The following is a 23,242-nucleotide window of genomic DNA, read 5'->3' as shown; positions in this document are numbered from 1 at the left end:
TTAAATTCAGGGAGTACGGAAAGCAGTCAGACAATTTAAACTTTCCACTCTGCTTCACTGCAGCCAATTTCTAAAATCAAAACAGTTCACATTATTTCTCATGAATGTACATTCACTGTCCCATTTTGACAGAAAAAAACTGAATTGTAGAAATTTCTGCAAATTTATTAAAAAAAGCAAAACTGAAATATCCCTTTAAATAATCTCCTATGCTTTCCGTACGCACTGCATGTTTGTTGGATCATCTGAAATGGGAAAAAAGTCTCTGTCATTTATCTGAGGTTTGTGTGTCTTTGGGTTGGACGTGAGTCAATAACTGCATAATAAAAGTTTGTACAGATCAGCGGCTGTTCTGGTTTCGCCTTAAAACCAAACATCATACCCGGCTGCACATGAAAAAAACATAAAAAAGTAAAAATCCAAACAAAGAGTTTGAGCTGGTTTGCTTGGGACCCGAGGTTTAAACCAGGTATTTATGATACAGGTTTCAAACAATGGGCAGATAAAGGTGCCACAGCAATGTGTAAATTGACTGAAAAGGGCAATCTGTTGAACTTTAATAGCCTAAAGGGAAAATATGGACTGGAGGATCAAGACCAGTATAGATACCTGCAAATAAAAGATTATTATGAGAAAGAGATAAAAACCAATGTAAGTGAAATAATAGAGATATTTCATTTCCCTATGAGGGGGAATAAATTGCGGGTTATTTCAGCACCAGGGACTGATGGCAGGCAGGAGGACGTCTACTATGTACATCAAAGAAAAATGGGAGGACGAATTGAAGGAGCACATAAGCGAGGAGGAATGGTTTAAAATTTGTAAAATGCAGTGTACGGCCACCTGCTCCCGTGTGTGGAGGGAATTTAATTGGAAAAACATGATTAGATTCTTTATAACACCAAAGATCAAGTCCGGGATGGAATCCAGTTCACAACCATGCTGGAGACTCTGTGGCCAGACTGATGTAAGCCACACACACATATTCTGGTCTTGTCAGAAGCTAACCACATACTGGCAGAATGTTAGCCTTATCTTGAAAAACATACTGGGATACGGAATACCCAGATCATGTAAAACACTCTACCTGGGATGCCTCACACACCATGTAATTCAAAAGGACGATGAATATCTGTTGAAAATATTACTTTCTGCATCAAGGAAAACCATCACAAAACTGTGGTTTAGACAAAACCCTCCTGCAGTGGAGCAGTGGCTGAGCATCGTGGAAGAGATCTCTGTGATGGAGAAAATCACACATAGACTAAGACTGCAGGAGGACAAGTTTGATGTTAAATGGGAAAAATGGAGCGACTACAGACGCAAGGAGAATGCCACTCTTGTATCCAGCTAAATATGGACACGGTTGTCCGACATTGTGTATGAAGTTGAATGTATTGATGCCTCTCCACTGTATGTGTTCAGAAATGTTCAATAAAAAATAGGTATAAAAAAAAAAATCCACAACGACATGCATGTACAGTGTGTGTAGTTTAATTTCTCCAGCTGCTTTCAAACAGTAAAACCAACAGATGAAATAAAACATGAGTGGATATTTTATGGAAATAAACATTTCCCATTCAGCAGTCACAGCCACAATTCTGATAAATCTGAGTTTAAATCACACAAATATTTACAACTACAGCTACCGACTCCAAAGGCTTTTCTTACACGACAGATTTAATTTGTTACGTCTGATTTCAGAGTGAAAGGTTAAACTTTTAAAGGTTTATTTTTTATGTTTCAAGGTGAGTTTTGTTGTTATTTTTAAGCTAAACTTCAAAAACACAATCCTACCCAGTAATTCTGGTTAGTTTTTATTGTAAATAAATTAGTAAACTTGAAATAAGACAAAACTAACTTACAGGTTGACTTTAGATGAGCTTGTTTAAAGTAAATAATTCCTTAATATTGGTGGGAAAAATGATTATTTTACTTAAAATCAAACATTTTCCCATGTTATAAGTGAAATAATCTGCCAGTCAAACTAGTTCTGTTTTTAGCAATACTAAGAAATTATTTGCTTATCTAAGCTACTGAAAAGTTATGTGTAAGTTAGTTTTTTCTTATTTTAAGTGTACCAAGATATTTGTAAAACTGCTTTTTTTGTGTTTTTGAAGTGTAGGTTCTGCCAGCCAACAGACGTAGAAACATGGTCACACAGAAACACCCAACAAAATATGATTAAATTCAGTTCAAATGAAAACAAACGGAAAGAAAAATGGTTACAGACACTTTATGTTTTAAAAATAACAGATAAAGCTTGCTAAAAACGTTATTCAGGGTATTTATGGTGTTATGGCTTGGATTTGACTGGACCGTTAGAGAAACTCCACTGTTTTCTAGCAGAAACCAGGAATAAAGAAGAAGCCGCCCCGGTGGTTCTGAACGCCCTGAGCTGCTACCTCTGAGTTGTTGCTGCGTTTCTGGCTGCAACGTTCTGCCGCCATCAGGAGGAGGAAATATTTCCCAGCAGCGCCGGCTCTTCTTCTGCGCTTCCTGTGGTGAGCCTCCAGGGGGCGTCGTCACGCCGTGGTGGCGCATCGGTTTCTGAAAAGCTCGTCAACGACGGACGAGTCGGCCAGCGTGGAAATGTCGCCCAGATCCTTTTCGTTGCAGGCGATTTTACGAAGCACCCGCCGCATGATCTTTCCTGCAAACACAACGAAGTTTGTTTAGAGCAGATTACACTGTAAAAACACAAAGTAAATAATTTGATATTGATGAAAAAGTTCCAGATTATTTAACTCGTAATGTGGGAAAAATTTATTGTTCTCAGTAAATTTAACTGAATCATTAACTTTAAATATCTGGCTGAAGAGCTACTTGTAAGTTAGTTTTGTTTTATTTCAACATATTTCCAATGAAAAATAAACATTTGAACTTTTGTGTTTTTGTGCGGGAAGCGTCTACCGGATCGGGTTTTAGGAAGTCCAGGTGCGTTCTGGATGTAGTCTGGAGTGGCAATGGCTCCGATCTTCTCCCTCACTGCAGACACAACAGAAACAGATCAGACTGGTTCGGCCCGGTTCGGCCCCGGTCCTGTCTGGTTCGGCCCCGGTCCTGTCTGGTTCGGCCCCGGTCCTGTCTGGTTCGGCCCGGTTCGGACCCGGTCCTGTCTGGTTCGGCCCGGTTCGGACCCGGTCTTGTCTGGTTCGGCCCGGTTCGGTCCCGGTCCTGTCTGGTTCGGCCCGGTTCGGACCCGGTCTTGTCTGGTTCGGCCCCGGTCCTGTCCGGTTCTGCCCGGGTCCTGTCCGGTTCTGCCCAGGTCCTGTCTGGTTCTGCCCGGTTCTGCCCCGGTCCTGTCTGGTTCTGGCTGGTTCTGCCCCGGTTCTGTCTGGTCCTGTCTGGTTCTGCCCGGTTCTGCCCCGGTCCTGTCTGGTTCTGCTCCAGTCCTGTCTGGTTCTGCCCCGGTTCTGTCTGGTTCGGCCCGGTTCGGACCCACCTTGCTTCCTGAGCTCGGCCTCCAGCGCCTGGCTGTACGCCACGCCGTCGTTCAGCGTGACGAAGCAGTAGAGGCTTTCTCCCTTCACAGCGTGAGGGCGGCTCACCACGGCGGCTTCAACGACCGATTTGTGCTCCACCAAGGCTGACTCCACCTCCGCCGTGCTCAGCAGGTGACCTGGAGGGGGAGCAGCAGGAAATACACCGTCACACCACGATAAAACAGATTCAGCTTCTTCATTATAATTTACGTTTATTTTGTGTGACCAATGATTAATCAATAAGCTTCAATTAATCAGTTTTCTGCTGTATCAAGATGGCCGACCGCCTTCCTATAACATGAAGGTAAAATATGCTGAATTTTAAAAAAAGAATCATCATTATATTTGAACATTTGCGTGCCCAAATAGATTTAGCATTAGCCAGTTTAACTAATGCTAGTAACCTAGCATTAGCTGTACCGATGCTAGGACTAGTTATCATAGCATTAGCATTCAAGCATTAGCTAATTATCCAATTATCAATGCTAATGCTAGTTATGCTAACATAATTAGTTGGGTCTGCAACATGCAAATGTTAGTTAACAATAGCATTAAATAGTTTTCCTAGCATTAAATTTGATATCAGCTATCCTGTCCATAATAACAATTACTGTTGCTAATGCTAGTTGTGCTAGCATTAGCAACAGCAGCTAATTATCCACACTTAAATTCCACATATTTCAAGACTCCAGTTTCTTCCGAATCATTATGACCGCCATGATGAGAGCGAGTTTGATCGGCGGCGTACCTGAGACATTCAACATGTCGTCTATCCTCCCCGTTATCCAGTAGTATCCGTCCTTGTCTCTGCGGCAACCTTACGGTAGAAACAGGTGATGAGTACAGAACGGCTGACTCCTGAACGGCTGAAGCCGATATTAATAACCGAGTCTCACCGTCCCCCGTGACGTAATATCCTGGGAACTTCTTGAAGTATGTGGCTTCGAATCTCTCGTGGTTCCCGAAAACGCTGCGCATCACGCCGGGCCACGGCTGCTTGAACACCTGCGGAGAAGCGGAGGGCGATCAACGCAAGGCGACAGAGGAAAACATACGGCAAGACAACAACATATTTAATCCTGACCAGGTATCCTTCACTCGGCCCTTCCAGCTCTTCTCCAGACTCGTTCAAGATGGCCGGCACCACGCCGAAGAACGGAAACGTCTGAGAACAGAGTCACATATTTAGACATTTTTTCAAAAACACACACACACACACATATATATATATATACGCACACACACATGGGTCTATATGAAACGTGTGTGTGTGTAAATTAACATATGTATATAAACGAGTGAACAAACTGGGTCGTTTACTCACAGCGGATCCGGGTTTCATGGGTGTTGCCGCCGGCAGAGGAGTCAGCACGTGTCCGCCCTGAAAGACACAGAGAGGGATTGAACCGGGTCGTCACGGCGAGACAGACGCAGCCCGACGGGTCGGTCGGTACTGACGGTTTCGGTCTGCCAGAAGGTGTCGACGATCGGACATCGTTTCTCCCCCACCACGCCGTGGTACCACTGCCACGCCTCCGGGTTGATGGGCTCGCCCACCGTTCCCAGAACCTTCAGCGATTTGCGTTTGTACCTTCAGAAAAGCAGAGAAAGTCGATTCAGGACGCGTTCGTGTCTCCGAGTTGGATCGGAAACGGGTCGGAAACGGGTCGCTCACTTCTGCACCGGGTCGCTGCCGTACTTCATCAGCAGCCTGATGGCGGTCGGCGCCGTGTAGAACTTCGTCACCTGGTATTTGTCCACGATCTGCCACATGCGGCCGACGTCGGGGTACGTGGGCAAACCCTCGAACTGCAGCCAGAGGGAGGAGGTCACGTCACCATGGCAACGACATAACAGGAGGAAGAGGAAAAACCTTCCTCCAAAATAAAATAACGAGAGAAAAAAACTAACTGGACGTGTAATAAGTGTTTATATCACAAACTAAACAGAGTTGAGTAATAACATTATAAATATATATATATGATATTGAGAGTAAAGTCACGATGATATGAGAAAAAGCCAGAATATTGAAAATTAAGCGATAATATTGTGAGAAAAATGTAGAAGATTTAAGTTATATTATCAAGACAGTGTCGTAATAATACGAGAATAAACTCTGAATATTCCTAAATAAAGTTATAATATTAGCAGAATAAAGTATTTATATTTTTATATTTTAAAAATGTTGATCATGTGAAGATTAATGTGGTATAAATGTTACAAACTATTTCATCTTTTTATTTTAAAGAAATGATCAAAACATATTGAGCTGTTCACATTAAAACTTTGCTCTCATTAAATTAAACATAATTTTATGACTTTATTCTGGTAACATTGGAACTTTATTCTACTGCTATTAATGACTTTATTTTTGTAATTTCAAAAAGATCCTCTGTCGCAGTAAGCAAATGGCTTAAACTGATCAAAACTAAATTACAATTGAAAATATGAAGTCAAATCTAAATAAAAACAAGTTATTTCCTTAAGAGTTTATGATGAATTAAACTCTTTGTTCTCAGAATGAAATCTGAGGCGTTAGCAGGAATGAGACAGAAATCCTCAACATTGGAGCGACTTCCTCATCAAAGTGAACATTCAGAAATAAGTTCAGCTGGAAACTGGAAGCTTTGCTGCCGTTTCTGCAAACCGAAGGATGGAAACAATTAACGGTTCCTCACCAACACGCTGGTGGCGCCGTTGGCCAGCGGTCCGTACGTGATGTAGGAGTGGCCGGTGATCCAGCCGATGTCCGCCGTGCACCAGTACACGTCGCCGGGCTGATGGTCGAACACCAGTTTGAAGGTGGCGGCGACGTAGAGCAGGTATCCGCTGACGGTGTGAAGGACCCCCTGCAGAGAGGAAACCATCAGCAACCTGCAGCAGGAAGCTGCGTTACACTGCAAAAACACAAACACACTAAATCCAACCAAGTATTTTTGTCTAGTTTATACTGAAAATATCTTTGTACTCCAGACAAAAGTAACTTTTCAGCAACATAAATAGGCTTTTAATTCTAGAGTATAGATTTAGAAAAACTAGTTCCACTGGCAGATTTTTTTTTATTTTTAATGTTTTATATATATTTTTTTTTACATACCGTATTTGTTGAAATTGTCACCATGTCATAATAGTACCATATGAGATAAATAAACTGGAAAAATTTTAGCTCATCTGCCGTCTCGCCCAACTAGGAACAACCAATCAGAGCCAGGAGGCGGGTCTTAGTGCTGTTAATCACTTGTTTCCATCTCCCCCTGCTCTCTACTAAGCTACAGCTAGCAAAGCCTGTTGTGTATGCTAATGCTAGTTAGCACAGCCACCAATGACTGTGGATAAAGAGTTTCTCTGTAACAGTAAGTTGTCTTCCTTCATACATGGGGGAGATTGACAGCGCTAAGACCCGCCTCCTGGCTCTGATTGGTTGCTTTAGTTGAATTTCTTCAACAGTTCAGGGAGGAAATGAAGGAGATTGAATATCTGTTTCAAATATCTAAAAAACATTTTTTTCTTATAAAAGCTACATACTGCAGCTTTAAGTGAAGCCATCTTCCTCTGAAACTAGAACTTAAAAAAAAAAAAAAACCCAATATTAAATAATTTACTTTAAAAAAATTGATCTTTCTGAAAAGTTGCTTTTGACTTATTTAAAGTGTAATCACATATTTGCAGAAGAAACTAGACAAAGATCCTTGGTAAGATTTTGTGTTTTTGCAGTGTAAAGATGCACAATACATTGGCAGCGACATCAGTAAACCTGAGCTATAGGACACATGCAGAGATTAAATTAAAGTGTCCCGAGACCACAGCCTTGAGGAACCCCAGATTTCTGTTGTAAGAAGTAAGACAAACTATTTTTTTGGTTTCTCTGTGTGTAATTTTACATTTCCTGGCCTCCATTATTGGACATAAAAAAGTTTATTTTCAGGAAATGATGGCCAACTTAAGCTTATTACTTTATAAACATATGGACAAATATTTTGTAAAACTTAAGGTCATGTTGGCAGGAACCTAATTTTATGGCTTTCTGGCTCTAATAGTTGATTTGTGGTGCAGTTGCTCTTTACTCTGCGCTATAGGACACATACAAATATTGAATTAAAATGTCCTGAGACTTCAGCTTTGAGGAACTCCAACTAATTTTTGTTTACTCAGTTATTATCAACATCAAATGAGACAAACAAATCAACTTTCTGTTCTAGTGTATTGATTTTAATTCTACAAATCTAAAATAAAAAAGGAGGGATTGTTTTGTGTCTGCTTCCTTTACTTTGGGTTTGCCGGTGGAGCCGCTGGTATAGAGAATGAAGAGCGGGTCTTCAGACTCGCACCATTCGGGTTCGCACTCGTCTGCAGCTCCACTCATCAGAGTGTGCCAACACAAGTCAACGTCTGGGTTCCAGGGCACCTGGAGCAGAAAACAAATCTGAGATGAGGAATAACAACAAGTGAAATTACAGCTAATATTTGCATCCAATAAGTGGGAATCAGTGACTGAAATTACAAAAACCTCATTAGTTAATGTTAGTGAGCACCAGAGCTCAGCCACAGAAACAAAATTTAAGGAAATTAAACAAAAAGTAGGAAAATGACATTAAAACAAGCATGACACAGCAATGATTCAGGCTGCATGTCTCATTACTTTAAGTGGGCCAGTTCGGCATTAGGAGCCTGCAGAGTTTCTGGCTTCATCTCATTGATTGGTGAGTTTGTAGCAAAGCCACAAATAAATCAGGAGGAGAACAGAAGCGCTGCTCCTTTAAGGAGTAAATCTCCAGAAACGTCCGCCTCATGAGGACAACCTCTGCAGCGACCTTCAGTCCTCGGCCATTACTGGGATTTCTTCAATCTGCTAATGGCGCAGTCTTCCTCCCAGGCTGGGTAACGTTTTATTGAAATTACGTGAAAAGGTCAAACGCCAATGAAAGATTAAATTATTGGCTCTGTGGACTCGTTTCATTCTCCTTAATGGGCCAAACTTAATAACTGGGATAAGAAAAGCTTTTCTCTCCAGCTGCTTTTCAGACGAAGAGAAACTCCAGAAAAAAGTGACAACATGTTCTTACTGAGATTTCTTTCACTATTTTCATTTACTGGTTTATGATCTTCTACTTCCTTTTCCTTCTGTGTGCTGGGACAGAAACATGTTAATTTTTATTAATTAACTACACCGATTTTGACACATTAAAACTTGTAATCCAATTAATCAGGTCTTGTTTTTAACCATACAAAAACAATAGTAAAATGATACATAAAAAACATGAATTGCTTCTAAAATTGTGTATTTTTAAGGCTGAACAATAAATCAATAATATATTCCACAATAGACACATGATCAATATTAATAGATAATTTGTCTGATAGATATTAGCTCCTCAACCTCTCAACTCGCAAAGCAAAGTGAGTGGAATCTAACTCACTCTCTCACTCTTTGGTTGCCTAGCAACGACCTGCTGGGTTAGGAGCAATTTCAAGTCCTCCCCCCCCCCCCGGTTGCCTAGCAACAACAAACTGGGTAACTTCCGGAAGGGCAGTTTAAGGTTTCGCCTCATAGATGTTTAAAAATAAAAAGTGACGGGTCGGAGTGAAAACTGTGGATAAAACAGGAAAGGCTGATCCACAAGTTTGATGTATCAAAAATATTTCACATATCAAAAAAAAATCAATAATCAGTGATAGACTGATATGAATCACTTAAACTGATACGTTTTCTGCTGTTTTGCCCAGTTTTATTGTATATTTTATATATGGAGGTCATAAATTTTTTTACGGATACTTTAGTGGACTAGAACCTACAAAGCAAAACGCAAGATGTCAATGCTAACGGTACGCAAGTTGCTTCAAAGTTTTCATGTGGTGTTATACACAGGAGCTGTAAATTAACTTAAATTAAATTATTTAACCTACCTTTGGTATCAACAAAGTAATTTTTTAATTTAATTAAACTGAATTGAAAAACAAACGTGATCCGCTTGAGAGCTTCTGTTTTTTTATGTTAGCAGGAGCTAACACACAATCAAAACAAGTTGGAAGATAATAAACAAATCTTTAAAGTGATAATGAGGAATCTTTCAGTCTTTGTAACACACCATTTTGACATATTTAAGAAAACATTTTGATCCCAATGCTAACCATAAACAACATGAGTTCACAACTAGCTTTTTTATTAGCATGCTCTTTTTTAGGTTAGCATTTCCAAGCAGCAGCAGAACAAACATCAGATTTTTTTTTTATTTCCCCCCCCACCAGGGGGTCCTTCTTGTGGGCTCTAGTGTCCCTTTTTTTCATAGTAGGCTGACAGGAAAGGGGAGGGAAGAGGGGGGACGACATGCAGCAAATGTCGTCGGGTCCGGGAATCAAACCGGCAACGGCCGCGTCGAGGACTGAAGGCCTTGAAATGTGGGGCGCGCTAACCTCTACGCCACCGGAGCACGCCCCAAACATCAGATTTTTCATCCAACTTTCTCCTCTTCCTCCGTTTGTTCGTTCTCATCTTCATCTGCTCTCACTCCAGATCAAACTGAAAGGGCTGAACGTTACTCACTGAACAGGAATCACTGTTCTGACTGGCCGGCGCTAGCACTGCTAGCACCTAGCATATTTCATCTACCCAGGATGCCTTGAAGAGTAAACAACATGGCTATGTATTTTAATTAAATTTATGAAAACTAACTCCACTAAACTTTCCCTTGTCATGATGGGATGCTGTGACAAGTCAGCAGTCTCGCTAATGACTACCGGCCAAATATAACATTTCTGAGTTTTACTTTTAAACTGAATTGTGGAAATAAAAAACTTGAACGGTGCTCTGATTTATTGAGATGAACTGATAAAAGTTTAGTGTTGAAACGTTTCTATCTGATCTCAAGCAAAAGAGAAAAAAATCCCTGGGAAACAAAGTGATGCAAAAACAGTGAAGCGTTTGATTGAAACCCCAGAAACGTTACAAAACAAACAAAAAGATGACATGGAGGATTTTAGTTGTGGAGATGGAAATACCTTTGGAACAGGATGCGTTTTCTTTACTTTCCTTTTCTCCTGCTGGATGGGAGTGAGGGAGGGGAAGGCAAAACAGGAGGAACGAGAGGTTAATGGGGGAAGGAAACCCGCCAACAAAAATAATCAAAACCAGGGACACCAAATCAAATCATGGCAGATGAAGACTGAGAAGCGTTTAGGACGAATGCAGAAGGAAAAATAGACTGTAAAGTTAGCATTTTCTGCTGCAGCCAGGCTTGTTTAGGACAAACGATCCGTCGTTTCCTCACCTCCAGATCTGGACACGCTCGCTTGGCGGGAGGAGACTGTCTTCCCGCCGCCTCCGGCTCCTTCGATAAGTGCTTCAGCATTATGCACTTCTTCAGTGGAAATCCTCTGCAAAAACCCAAAAACAAAATGTTCACTTCACCCTCCTGCTGTGAGCATGCAGCACCTTGCAACAGCATCAAAAATCTGCAACAGCATCAAAAATCTGCAACAGCATCAAAAATCTGCAACAGCATCAAAAATCTGCAACATTAGGCTTTTTTCATGGCATAAACTCAAAATATAAAGAATTTTTTAAGATTAATTTCAGCATTTTTGAGAATTGTTTTTTCAACTTTTATCAAATCTTTAAGTTTTTTTCCTAGAAAATATGTGAGTTGAATCTCGGCTGTATTGAAATGAGCTTATTTGGCAAAACTACAATAGAGACTAAGGAAAAACAACGAGAGGAAATGTTTGGCGGATGAAGGTGATGAATGTTTCTTAATGATTTATCTTGTGAACAAACTTATGCTGTGAGATTTTAATTTTGTTTCTTATTTAATAGAAATTCTGTTTTTCCCGACAAAGTTTTGAACACATTTGTAACGGAAACGCAGCTACAGACTCTTCCATAAATCCATATTTATAATTTCCAGCCATGGTTTGTTTACGTCCTGATTTACGACGCAGGTTTCATCAACGACGTAAGAAAACTGTTGGATTTAGTTCCACTTATAGAGGAGACACGGACTGGGTTCTGTTTTTGTCTGGGTTCTGACCCGACTCGTGATCTTGGTTAATGTGTGCAATAAGGAAGACAGTAAAGTATTTTCAGTGGGTTTCTGCTGCTGACCAAAGCGCTGTGTGGGCAAATCAAAATGTACCGACATATAATTGTTAATATGTCACTTTTACTGTCATTCTGAGCTTTAAATGCTCCTTTATGTTCTCTGTCAGTTGGTTTTATATCATCTTTTGACATTAAACACTTTCAGTTTTGCACTCTCTTTCTATTTTACGGCTCCCTGTAGCTCAAAGAATAGACTTTAAAATACTGTTGTTAGTTTATAAATCACTGAATGGTTTAGCACCACAATACATTAAAGATCTGCTGTTGTTGTATCAACCTTCCAGAACTCTCAGGTTCTGGTTCTGGTTCTGCTCTGCATCCCCAGAACCAGAACCAAACAAGGAGAAGCAGCATTTAGCATCTATGCACCAAAAATCTGGAACAAACTTCCAGAAAACTGTAAAACAGCTGAAACACTGACTTCTTTTAAATCTCAACTAAAAACCCACTTGTTTAGAGTTTTATTTGAAACGTAATCAATTGCAAATTTATTGACGGAATCTGATTATGTTGTGTTTTTATTGTTGATTCTATGTTGCATTGTATCTTTGTGTTTGATTTGATGTAAAGCACTTTGAAATGTCTTGCTGCTGAAATGTGCTATACAAATAAAATTTGATTGATTTTTGATTGATATCTATCTTAGATTTATTTTACATCCAGCTTTTATCACCCTGGGGATAAATAATATGTTTTAAATTGAATTTAATTAAATTTTCAGTATGTATTTTCAGGAGGATTTTGTTTTCTGTCCAACCTGCAGTAAAAATAAAAATATGTTTTGCCCAGAACTCCTCAAGCTGCAGTTGGAGCTTCAAATTCAAATTCTGATTCAAATTCTGTAGAAAAAAATCTAATATTAAACTCCTTTTACATCTTTTATTAATCTGCTCATTAAGAGTCACCAGATGACCTCTACACTTCATTGATGTTAAGTCAAAAAAAAGTTTTATTTAAGTGTTTATTTAGGTTTTCATTTTTAGCGGCAGATGTATCCTTTGCTATAAATAATCAATCGTTCTCTAAAGAAATGCACTTCAGGGAATAAAATGTTTGTTTTCTTATGTTAAAAAATGCTTTTAATTACATGTTTGTTCAGTATTTGTATTTCTAATATTGTATTAAATGAAAAGTTAGCAGATAAATCATTTAATTGTTAGAATAATCAATAAAAATCTAAATAAATTTTAATAGTTCATCAGAGCTGCGGTTTAATGCGCCTCAGCTACGTGTATGTGTGCTTGTGCGTTTGTTTCTAATACCTTGTGGGGATCATCTTCCTGACATACAATGTTATGGGGACCCACTGCTCCTTGTGGGGACCGAAGCCTGGGACCCACAAGGAGAAACACTGTTTTTGGGTCAGAGGTCAGATTTAGGACGAAGGTGTGAATTGAGTTTTGGTTGGAGTTAGTTATGTAATGGACAGGGTAAGGATAAGGTTTAGGCTGTAGAAATGAATGGAAGTCAATGGAAAGTCCTTGCAAAGATAGCTACGCAAACAAGCATGTGTGTGTGTGTGTGTGTGTGTGTGTGTGTGTGTGTGTGTGTGTGTGCGTGTGTGTGTTGGGCTGTGAATAAGGGGATTTACAGCTTACTTGTCTCTACATTTCTGCAGAGCTTCATCAGCTAAGAGCTTCAGGTTGATCAGTTTATCTCCTCGGTAGAAACCGTCTGACATGGAAACACAAAGAGCCAGAAGGTTTAGCTCCATTCAAACCAGAAACACAAAACTTTTTACAGAAAGACAAACATTTTCCATGCAGAGGAGAGTACAAGGCCTGAAAATTACACTAAAGAGTAACACTACCTTAACATATCTTTACTCAAGTAACAGTAAAATAAGATTTGGTAAAACGTCTACTCCAGTAACTGATCAGATTATCAATAACTTAACGTTTAAAAATTACATCAGACGGACCAAAATATAAAGTCAAGTGGAAATTTTGGTATTTAAAGACCAAAATAAAAACAATTTATATAACTAACATAATTACAAAATAAAATCAGGAAAAAATAAATAATTGGAGGATCCAGAAATTGTATTTAAGTAAAAATACAGGAAAGAATCTCCTAAAAGAAGAACTTATGTTCTAAAGTAAATGTATTTAGTTACTCCAACAATCAGAGTTTTACGGCCGATTACTGATCTTTAAAAAGCATGAACGGATTCAGATTTTACCAATTATTTTTGTCTGAAAAATCGCTGGGTTAGCAAAGGGGAATGTTATTAGTTTATTTTCCTGTACAAACCCTGAAAAAGTAACTGGCTGCAAATTCCAGTGTCCTGAGGTCAGTAATGTTTTTATTTCTTTTATGAAACTTATTTATTGGAGAAAAAACCAAAACCTTTTTTATGAATGAAAACAAAAGAATAAATGAGCGTCAGATGGCTGGATTAAGTTTTTCATCCCAGACTAATCTGGCAGATTAGGCTTTGACTACAGACTCAGAATCAGCACTTCAGCAGCGACTCGGCTCCCTGAAGTTACCCGGTTCTGGTTCTGGTTCAAACTGACCTGCAGTGATGAGCAGCGAGCACTTGGAGTCGATGATCCGCTCGCACAAAGACTCGGCGGAGAAACCTGCAAACTGGGAGCAGAGGCGGGTTTACGCACCCGTCCTACGATCAAACAAAGCCGAACTTCGCAGGAATGTTTCGTAAACTCACGACGATGGAGTGGACGGCTCCGATGCGGGCGCACGCCAACATGGCGACCACCAGCTCGACCACCATGGGCATGTAGATGGAGACGCGGTCGCCCTTCTTCACTCCTGCACACAAGAACACAAAAGTTGAAACGATTGATCGTGATTAATTGATCATCTAGTGATCAATGATCAACCATAGAGATTCAAGAAAAGACCATTTGCTGGAACAACAACCCTTCAGTGGTTGAACTTCAGCCAAAACTGTCCAAATATAATATCAATTTTTATTAACGGTAAAAAAAACAACCTTTCTTGTCTGTAAATCTGTTCTACCCAGAATCCTCTAGTGCCACAGTTTCAGCTTCAAATGGGTCAAATTCTATGCAATTCTCATATTAAGTATATATTTTATTTTTTTATTCCCCCCTCCCACCAGGGGGTCCTTTTTGTGGGCTCTAGTGTCCCTTTTTTCATAGTAGGCTGACAGGAAAGGGGGGAAGACATGCGGCAAATGTCGTCGGGTCCGGGAATCGAACCCGCGACGGCCGCGTCGAAGACTGAAGGCCTCCAAACGTGGGGCGCGCTAACCTCTACGCCACCGAAGCACGCCCCAATATTAAGTATTTTTGCTATCCGATTATTAATTGGTCAATTGGAGAAACGATCAACAGACTGTATTGGTGTTAAGTGAATCAGAAAAGGCTGATTTAAGTACTTTGTTGCAGATGCATCCTTTGCTACGTTACTTCATTTTAGGCAATAAAATGTTTTTATGTAAAAAGGAATTTTATTTATTTTTGTTTATTTAAATTTTTTAATGTATTTCTAATTTTATAAAAAGTCTCTAGCAGTTAAATGAAAACCTGCAGAATGTGGCATTTTTTATCAGATTAATTTATTAATCATCAAAATAATTGATCAACTGCCTGAGGAATAATAGCTAGCTGCAGCCATTTCTGATTCGTCCGATTAATCACCAGTATAACCGATTAATCGCCTGAGTGATTGAATATTTTAATAATTGATTACTAAAATAATAACTAGCTGCAGCCCTAAACAGACAGAGACACCAAACAGGTTATTATTCATTATTCTGTCAAAACTAATTTAAAACATGTTGGATGGAAGAAAACCGATGGGACAGAATAAAGTTCAGCTTTTTACTAGAGCAGACTGCCCAGCCTGCACCTCTTAGAAAACTTTAAAACCTACTGCAGGATTTTGGTGATTCGAAGCAGAAAGTCAGAGGAGACTTCTCTGAACAGCTACAGTTTATTTCTTACAGCAGCTAAAAAAAAACTGTTACTGTGATGAAACCAGGTGCTTTCATAATCTGAGGGCGCAAACATTTCAGTAAATTTCCTCATCATGCTCTCTGCAGCTGGTGTAGCAACTCCACTGCATGAGCAACAACCGTTAAAGAGAAAAACATAGAAGCAGATTCCTGCCAAAATCCGCTGGGACTTTACAGAATGCAACAAGTTCATAAATTAAATTAATTTAACTCTAATTTACTGGAAAGAAACTGATTATGTGTTCAATAATGGAGGTCAGGAAATACAAGTTCTACACAGAGAAACTGCAAAATGATACATTTGTGTAATTCAGTGACTGTAACTGTAAAGCAGTTGGGGTTCCTCAAGGCTGAGGTCTCGGGACAATTTAATTCCATATCTACACGTGTCCTACTGCTCAGATTAAAGATATTTTTGCAGACCAACTGTGTAAATTTGCTTGATTCTGAATATTTGGCTTAAAACCGTGTCATTGCTGCCGTCTTTGGGCTGAATTGTGGCAAATGCAGCTGAATTTTCCTATTGGTTACAACGGCCCAGTTTGGCTGATGTCTGTGTCAAACATGGTTTTATTCTCCGGTTTAAAACCGTCTCAGTCAGACGAGTTCTGTGGTCTCAACTAGCCACTTTTTCTGAGACTTTAGTAGCAATTTTAATGGTTGTTTCTTTGTTTATTTTGGACATATAAAATGTCTTCCACTTCTAGTGTTACATTTGTCAGATATTTAAGTTTACTGATCTTTGAGAAAGTAAACTTGCATTACTATGCCATTACGCCAGGAGCTGGAAAGGTGATCGTTTAGTAGTGGATGCCCAGCAGACCAAAGATAACTGCAGTGCAGGGCATTCTGGGTAAATCCAAATGTGTTAACCTAGCTTTAGCAGGAGAAATGCCTAGTGATTTATTACTAAAGAGACTAAAGAAAAATCCTCCAACCATTAAAATCTGATGCCACTCCATTTTTGTTCACAATTGGTAAAGAAGGAAGTTATGCTCAGTGTCTTCTTCAGAGGTCTTTGTGTCATTTCCTTCTGTTTCTCTTGGTGCAGCGCCCCCACAGGCCAGGAGGGAAACAGGTTCCAAAGGGTTTTGTTTGTTTGACACAAAGAATTTAACAAATGTTGCAATTTTGGTCCCCAATCAAACCGGTGTGAAAAGCCCCTGAAAGGCTCAGTGGCAGATCAGATGTTTAAGGAGGGAGACGGGACTCACCCTGGGATTTTAGGACATTAGCAAACCGGCAGACCTTCTGCAGCAGCTCTTTGTAGGTGACGGTCAAGTCGTCTCCGGGTTCATTGCCTTCCCTGGAGCAAGAGACAGTAAAGAAAAATAAATACCAACATCTGACCGGTTTCTTTTACTGTTTCTTACAGAATTAAAGACCAATAATGGGTCATAATCGTCACAATGACTATAAATATTAGTCTTGAAGAAGTTTTCTTTCCGATATGGCTGACAAAGAAACCTGATGTCGAACTGTTGGCTTTCTTTACAAGTATCCTAATAATCCATATACTGAGTGCAAAGAATTTATATGATTCTTCTCTGCTAATCAAACTTATTGTCTAATAACAAAAGCATCAACAGACTTATCTGATATGGCCTTGATGTTTGATTTTGTGATATTTAATTTAGAAAAAGCAAGAAATCAAATAATTAGGGATCATTTAACTTTAACCTTCACGCTTCAGCAAAAACTGAAACATCAATTCATTTCCATTTTTTTCAGCTCTATTTGGGTTCCATACAACAGATTGGATGTTAAACAGGAGGAACATCACAAACTGGAAGAATTAAATGAGAAATGTAACAGTCCATGTTCAACAGCGCACATGAGACTCAAGTCAGGCGTGACGGTCAGGGAGCCAATGATGAGTCCAGGTAACCTAAAAATTCACCTGAAGTAAGAGTAGCAGGACTTATGTTTATTTCTACTCAAGTCAAAAGTAGACGTCCAAAAAAGTATCTGACACAAATGTGGCAGAGTAACTGAAAGATAACATCATATAATCTAATTAAACTTAAGATTATTATTTGGCATCCCATAAATCTATTTATTTTATCCTCCAATTAAAACACAAAAACAAGAGCAGAGGTTTAACCCGACATCCAGAGCGTATGAAATCTCAGGATTATTGTCTCCAGCTCTCCACTGGGGCTGGACAAAAAAAAATCAATAATAATATAGATTTCAACAGTCACATGATCAATATCAATAGATAAAACACCTGACAGAAAAGTCAACATGTAGAATGGACCTTACCAAGCTCCGCCCACAACCGACCCACGTGACCGCAAGTCTCACAAGCAAAGCCTCGTAGCGCATTGTTTCTATGTAAACATGACTCCATTAGTGCATCATTTCTACCGGATTTTCACAATATATCAGCTACTATAATGGACAGAGGAAATAACAAGTTCATGTCATCATCTGGGAGGAGGTTACTGGTTTCTCAGTCACAAGCTGGTTGCAAACCTGAGGCCAGCAGGTGTCAGTCAGTCAGTTACGATAGATCTGAAATTTGGTTTGATGACCTCAATATGAGAAGCTACAGACTTATAAGAGGAACCAAAGAGCTCTGTTACGGTAAAGAAGCCATTTGTTTGTTAAAATTTTATGAAATCTATTTGTTCTATTTGATGTTTGTTATGAATGACGTATAATCATAAACAAACAGGGTAATTAGTCCAACGTTTAGAAACTACAGCGGCTGTAATGAGCCACAGCAAATGTAAACAAAGGTAAAATAACCCGAACAGGTGATCAACTCAAAACCATTCGCACCTTTTTAGTCTGTCTCTCTTTGTGGTTTAAGCACACTTGTTACCGTATCAACCGCCTCGCTAAGACGAGCAAAGATTACGTTAAAAACATAACATCCAGTCCGTTACGATATCAAGTTTCCAGGCTTGATATTTATTTCTGGATTATTAATCAGCGCTTCCCTGAACACAGCGATGGTTGATTGACCAGCTGTACTTTGTGCTAGAGTGGCTAACACGAGTAACAATTTAGTCCAAAGCCTTTTCTGCTAAAATAAAATCTTTAGTGTGTGTCAGATACAGTACACGTTGCATATTGATCTGTTTAGCTAACATAAGACTGTGTAGCAGACAGGCTTCAAGGTGTAGAAGTTGTATCAGAACTGCTATTATGCTGTACTTAGCTAACGAGAAGCTAGTGTTTGTGAGACGGCCACCCACGTGACCACGTAGAATGAGCATCAGCCAATGAAAAGCGGCCCCTCTGGTAAGGTCCATATTCACTGAACTTCAATCCAGAATGTTCTGGGGAATCAGCCAATCAGCAAAGAGCGTGGTTGCCTAGCAACAACCTGCTGAGTAACTTACACAGCAGTTTAATGTTTCGCCTCATAACCGCTTAAAAATAAAAAACAACATGCAGAGAAAACTGTAAACAAAACAGGGTAGGTCACTCCACCAGTTTGGCTGCATTTTAGATACTTAAACCAAAAATAATCAATAGTTATTGATATCATCAGATATAAAACTCTCATATCGCGACCTGTTTTCCGGCCGTATCGTTTAGCGCTGCACTCCACTAACCAGAAGAAGGCGATGTTGTCTCCAAGCTTCCTCTCGTGGACGTTGCGGTCCAGCAGGTTGTAGCAGATGTTGGTGGTGGCTCCTTCCATAAACTTGATGAAGATTTCTCCTTTGGTCACGTCGAAGTTGTAGTCCAGGAACTGACCGGTGTGTTTGGTCTTCCAGAAGAAATCTTTAGCAAAGGCACCCCAGAACTCTGCAGCACAGAAACACGACAATTACAGAAAGGCACCGCTGTGTTTTTGAAGAAATTCACATTTGAAATACAGAAAAATGTATCATAGTTATTAACCAAACATTTTTCCGGTTCAGTTCAGAACCATAACCTGATGGGACAAGACAAATGGACTTCCTGCTCTTTATGCACAACGTCCAGGAATTTGGGTAAAAATATAAATATTTGTTTTTCAAGAATAATGTTGGATATATAATTAATTTCTCAGGAAATGCAAACACCTGGATGAAATCATAATCAAATGACAGGAAGCAGCCTCAGTGTTTCGTGTGGTTTATCGTTTTCTCTTCCGACCAAAAACTGGATGGTAAAGATCTTTAGTCTGGTGCTGAAGTTTATTATTTTGGATATTTAAAATGTTCTCCATCACCAGAGTTAAATGATCATTAGAATTTAAAGTTTATTGATCTTTAAATGAATGTGTAGCTGATTTTTATAGTTGAGTTAATTCAGTAGTTTGAACAGCAATGGACAGAGATTGAAGTTGTAAGTTTGTGATCAAGAACCAACAGGTTGCATGTCTGAAAATGGCTCACACTTATTTCTTCCTGCAGTTATCTGCCTTGTAAATGTGCACAGGAGTAAAGTGTAAAACGCTCACTACCACAGAGCATTTTACGTTTATGAGTTAGTGCAATAAACGGCCTTTTGTGGAGACAATAGAGACACACTGAGCCTTGAACCAGGAAGTAACTGGGTAAAAATAAAAAAATAAAACAGATAGCTGGGATAACTGCATATGTGCAATATTTCAAACTTTATGTGAGGCTTTAAAATGGCTTTGCAAGAGGAAGAGCGGGTGTATCATGTTCTGCAAAATGATGAAACCAGTTGGTATCTAAGATTTCCTCAACAAGTCATCAGCAACATTTCCTTTGGTTTTAATGTAGAATATGAGTCATAATAACCAGTCAAAAAGTATCCAATTTACCTAATAAATATATATATATATATATATATATATATATATATATATATATATATATATATATATATATATATATGAAAGTATCCAATTTACTTTATTGTTTATTTTAAAGTACATGCTAAAACTCCCTGTGACTGTATGACAAATCTTTCGGCGATCATCAGGCTTTAAATGTGAACCAGCAGTAACTACAGGAAGAAATGGATGGAAGTCCATTTAACAAGTCTTTTAAACGCAATTTTGGTTAACTAGACTTTATAACCTATTTTGATGTTTTCTTTGTTTGTTTATTTTATCTATTTAAACATTTTGATTTAGTCTAAAAATGCATTTTCAATCTTTAAGAGAGAGAACTCTGCCATTATTGTTATTGCTGCATATTAGTTGAAAATGGTCTCAGAATGACAATATTATCGTTTATCACAATCATATCTGGGACAATTTATCGTCTTATTGTGACAGGGCTATACAGCCTGTTGCAATGAGAAATAAATCAATCCAATAATAAATTCAAACAAGCTCAATTTCAATTTGATTTATTGTTTTTCTCTTTTTATCTAAAACTGGATGATAAAAGTCTTCAGTTTGGTGTTTTGGTCTCAACTAGAAGTTTTTTGGTTTAGTTTGTTTTTTAGGACAAGCTTGCTTACAACGACTTCACAATCCATTTTATTTGTTGTTTTGTTTATATAATTTGGATTTATTTTATGTCCTCCAGATCCAATTTAAAGTTTATTGATCTTTGAGAATGTTTTGTTTTCTTCCATTATTATGCCACCATTATTATTATTATATTACTTCAAAATGGACTCAAAACAATATCATCGTTTATTGCAATAATGTGAAAATGTGTCATTGTGGCAGGTCTATTAACATAAGACAGGTTGGACCAGTTCATTCAAAAGGCTCCGGCCAGGGAATCGCAACATATTATAATTATAAATATAATATTGTTAGGATTATTTCTATGTTTACCTCTGTGTGAATATGCATGCTTAATGCATTCTGTTGTAAAGCTCCATATATCAATGCATAACTCCGTGTTTGTACTGAAATAGGAGCTAAATTTACTGAGAAATCAGCGTTTCTGGGTTTCATTCTCGCCCCAGTGTAATCTGAAATGTTTCCGTGTGAAACCTGGGAAATTCCTGAAGAAACTCCAACCTTTCACTGATCCTGTGTGGTATTAGCAATGCGGATGTATTACTGGGTGTAGAGATGCAATCCTGCAGGTTGCGACACCCCCGCTATTTTTTTTTTTTTTACATATTCTCACGAGATTTTTCACTTTTAGCATTAAGTAGTCATCTATTCTGTAGCTTAAATTAATACTCACCATCTGGATTCTCTATGGAGCGGATGTAGAGCTCCTTGTATTTCTCAAAGCTGGGGATGTGGGACTCCTTCTTTAGGTCTTCGGAGCAGTGGAAGACGTTCTCCTGCGGGGCTTTATCGGGAATCATGTTGGCTCCAATTTATTCCCCACGAATACAAGTCAAAGTGTGGACCGGTCGGCCTGATATTTCCACAAAAATCCAGTTTCAAGCACCCCGTTCTGGTGTACTTTCATAGAAACAAACTTAACTCATCGGGCGAAGTGTCAAATCTCGCGCGAAGTGCAAAAATTCGAAATAACTCAATGCAGAGTTCATTCAGACTTCCTTGTTTCGCAGGGTGAATTATGACGCTTTTTATTCAAAAGCTGCAGCCGTTGACTCCAAAAGCACACGCTGTCTGATTTATAAAACAAAACCCAAGTCAGTTGTAGCTTCTACGCAGCTTCAGCGTCTCGTCGTTCCTGGGTGAACACGAACGTAAAAAGGTTTGACACCAGCTAAGCTAACCAGCTAAGCTAAGGAGAAAAAGGCAGGTTCAGTTCATCCGTTAAAAAGCCCGCTCTGTGTTACATTCAACGAGACACGTTATGTTTAATCATTACATAATAACATGCTTTCATTCAGCATAGCTCTATATAACGAAATTAAAGTGCTTTTAGCCGTAGCGCTAACTCTTTGTGCGTCTCTTCTTCACTGTTTGTTGCAAGCGTGTTCTGCTGCTGGACTGTTTGGCTCCGAGTCAGAGCCAATCAGAGCTCAGGGGGGCATTCACGTGCTCATTGTGAAAGCTCCGAATTTACAGTGACAAAACTTAGATCAGGCTAAGGCGTCACACCCACTTTCAAATCGCAAAACCGGTGCGAAGTAATGATAGCATAAAAAAAATAAAATAAAAATGTTTTAAAAATGTATTCATACGTTCCAGATCAATAGTTGTAATCTCTCTTCCTCTTTCCATTATACTACAAACCAAACATTTTAAAAGTTTTTGAGGTTCTTAGGACGAACACAGCTGAAAAAAGTTTTAGAGATTATTTGGGCAAAGTTCAGGTTGCAGAAAACTTTAACCATCACGCTTTTAATGTGGCTAAATTAAATCAATTCTGCAAAGAGTGGGTATTAATTATATATTTAGTGGAGTAACTTTCTGGAATAAATTAAATTTTAGAAGGAAAATTTGATTTGGAAAAGTTTTTTTTCTGCCTGAAACTATCAAAATACCAGAATTTGGACATAACTTTATATTTTTGTCTGTCAGATGTTCTTATTAGTTACTAAGGACTCGAGTCGCCTTTTTTACCAAGTACTTTTTGACTCTTTGTTGACTAACTTCTTGGACGGGTTACCTTGTAAAATATGTTCAAATAGTGCTGCTCTTACTTTAATACGAGTTCTGATATTAGACTTGAAACACTGAAGTATAACAACAATATAAAATCATAAGAAATTAATTAGGGGATGAGTACTTTTATATATATATATATATATATATATATATATATATATATATATATATATATATATATATATATATATATATATATATATATATATATATATATATATATATATATATATAGCTGTGCAGAATACCTGCTAAAAAAAACAACAGAGCACATATTTTAACCATATCGCCTCTTACAGAAT

At 38.7% G+C, this 23,242-nt stretch overlaps 1 protein-coding gene across 3 annotated transcripts; it reads right to left on the bottom strand.

Annotated features, from left to right (window-relative positions):
* Positions 1-1,478: 1,478 nt before the first annotated feature.
* Positions 1,479-22,368, bottom strand: acss2 (acyl-CoA synthetase short chain family member 2). Of its 3 annotated transcripts, none has more exons than XM_044115839.1 (19): positions 21,595-22,368; positions 19,096-19,291; positions 16,741-16,832; positions 14,252-14,355; positions 14,100-14,172; positions 13,179-13,254; positions 10,751-10,856; positions 10,482-10,520; positions 7,753-7,890; positions 6,164-6,334; positions 5,161-5,294; positions 4,944-5,076; positions 4,810-4,866; positions 4,570-4,650; positions 4,382-4,490; positions 4,234-4,302; positions 3,446-3,622; positions 2,914-2,988; positions 1,479-2,653 (listed from the first exon to the last, which is right to left on the bottom strand). In XM_044115839.1, exons 1-19 carry the CDS (start codon positions 21,719-21,721, stop codon positions 2,526-2,528), a joined length of 2,085 nt encoding a protein of 694 aa, XP_043971774.1. In that variant the 5' UTR covers positions 21,722-22,368; the 3' UTR covers positions 1,479-2,525. The 3 variants fall into 3 exon arrangements, with proteins under 3 accessions (XP_043971774.1, XP_043971711.1, XP_043971859.1); XM_044115776.1 differs by having other exon boundaries at positions 10,482-10,523; positions 21,595-22,348; XM_044115924.1 differs by lacking the exon at positions 10,482-10,520 and having other exon boundaries at positions 21,595-22,348.
* Between the last annotated feature and the right edge of the window lie 874 nt (positions 22,369-23,242).

This window comes from Gambusia affinis, linkage group LG01 (assembly GCF_019740435.1).
Source record: "Gambusia affinis linkage group LG01, SWU_Gaff_1.0, whole genome shotgun sequence".
In the NCBI taxonomy this organism is placed as follows: Eukaryota; Metazoa; Chordata; class Actinopteri; order Cyprinodontiformes; family Poeciliidae; genus Gambusia; species Gambusia affinis.
This window is presented reverse-complemented; position numbering and strand designations above follow the sequence as displayed.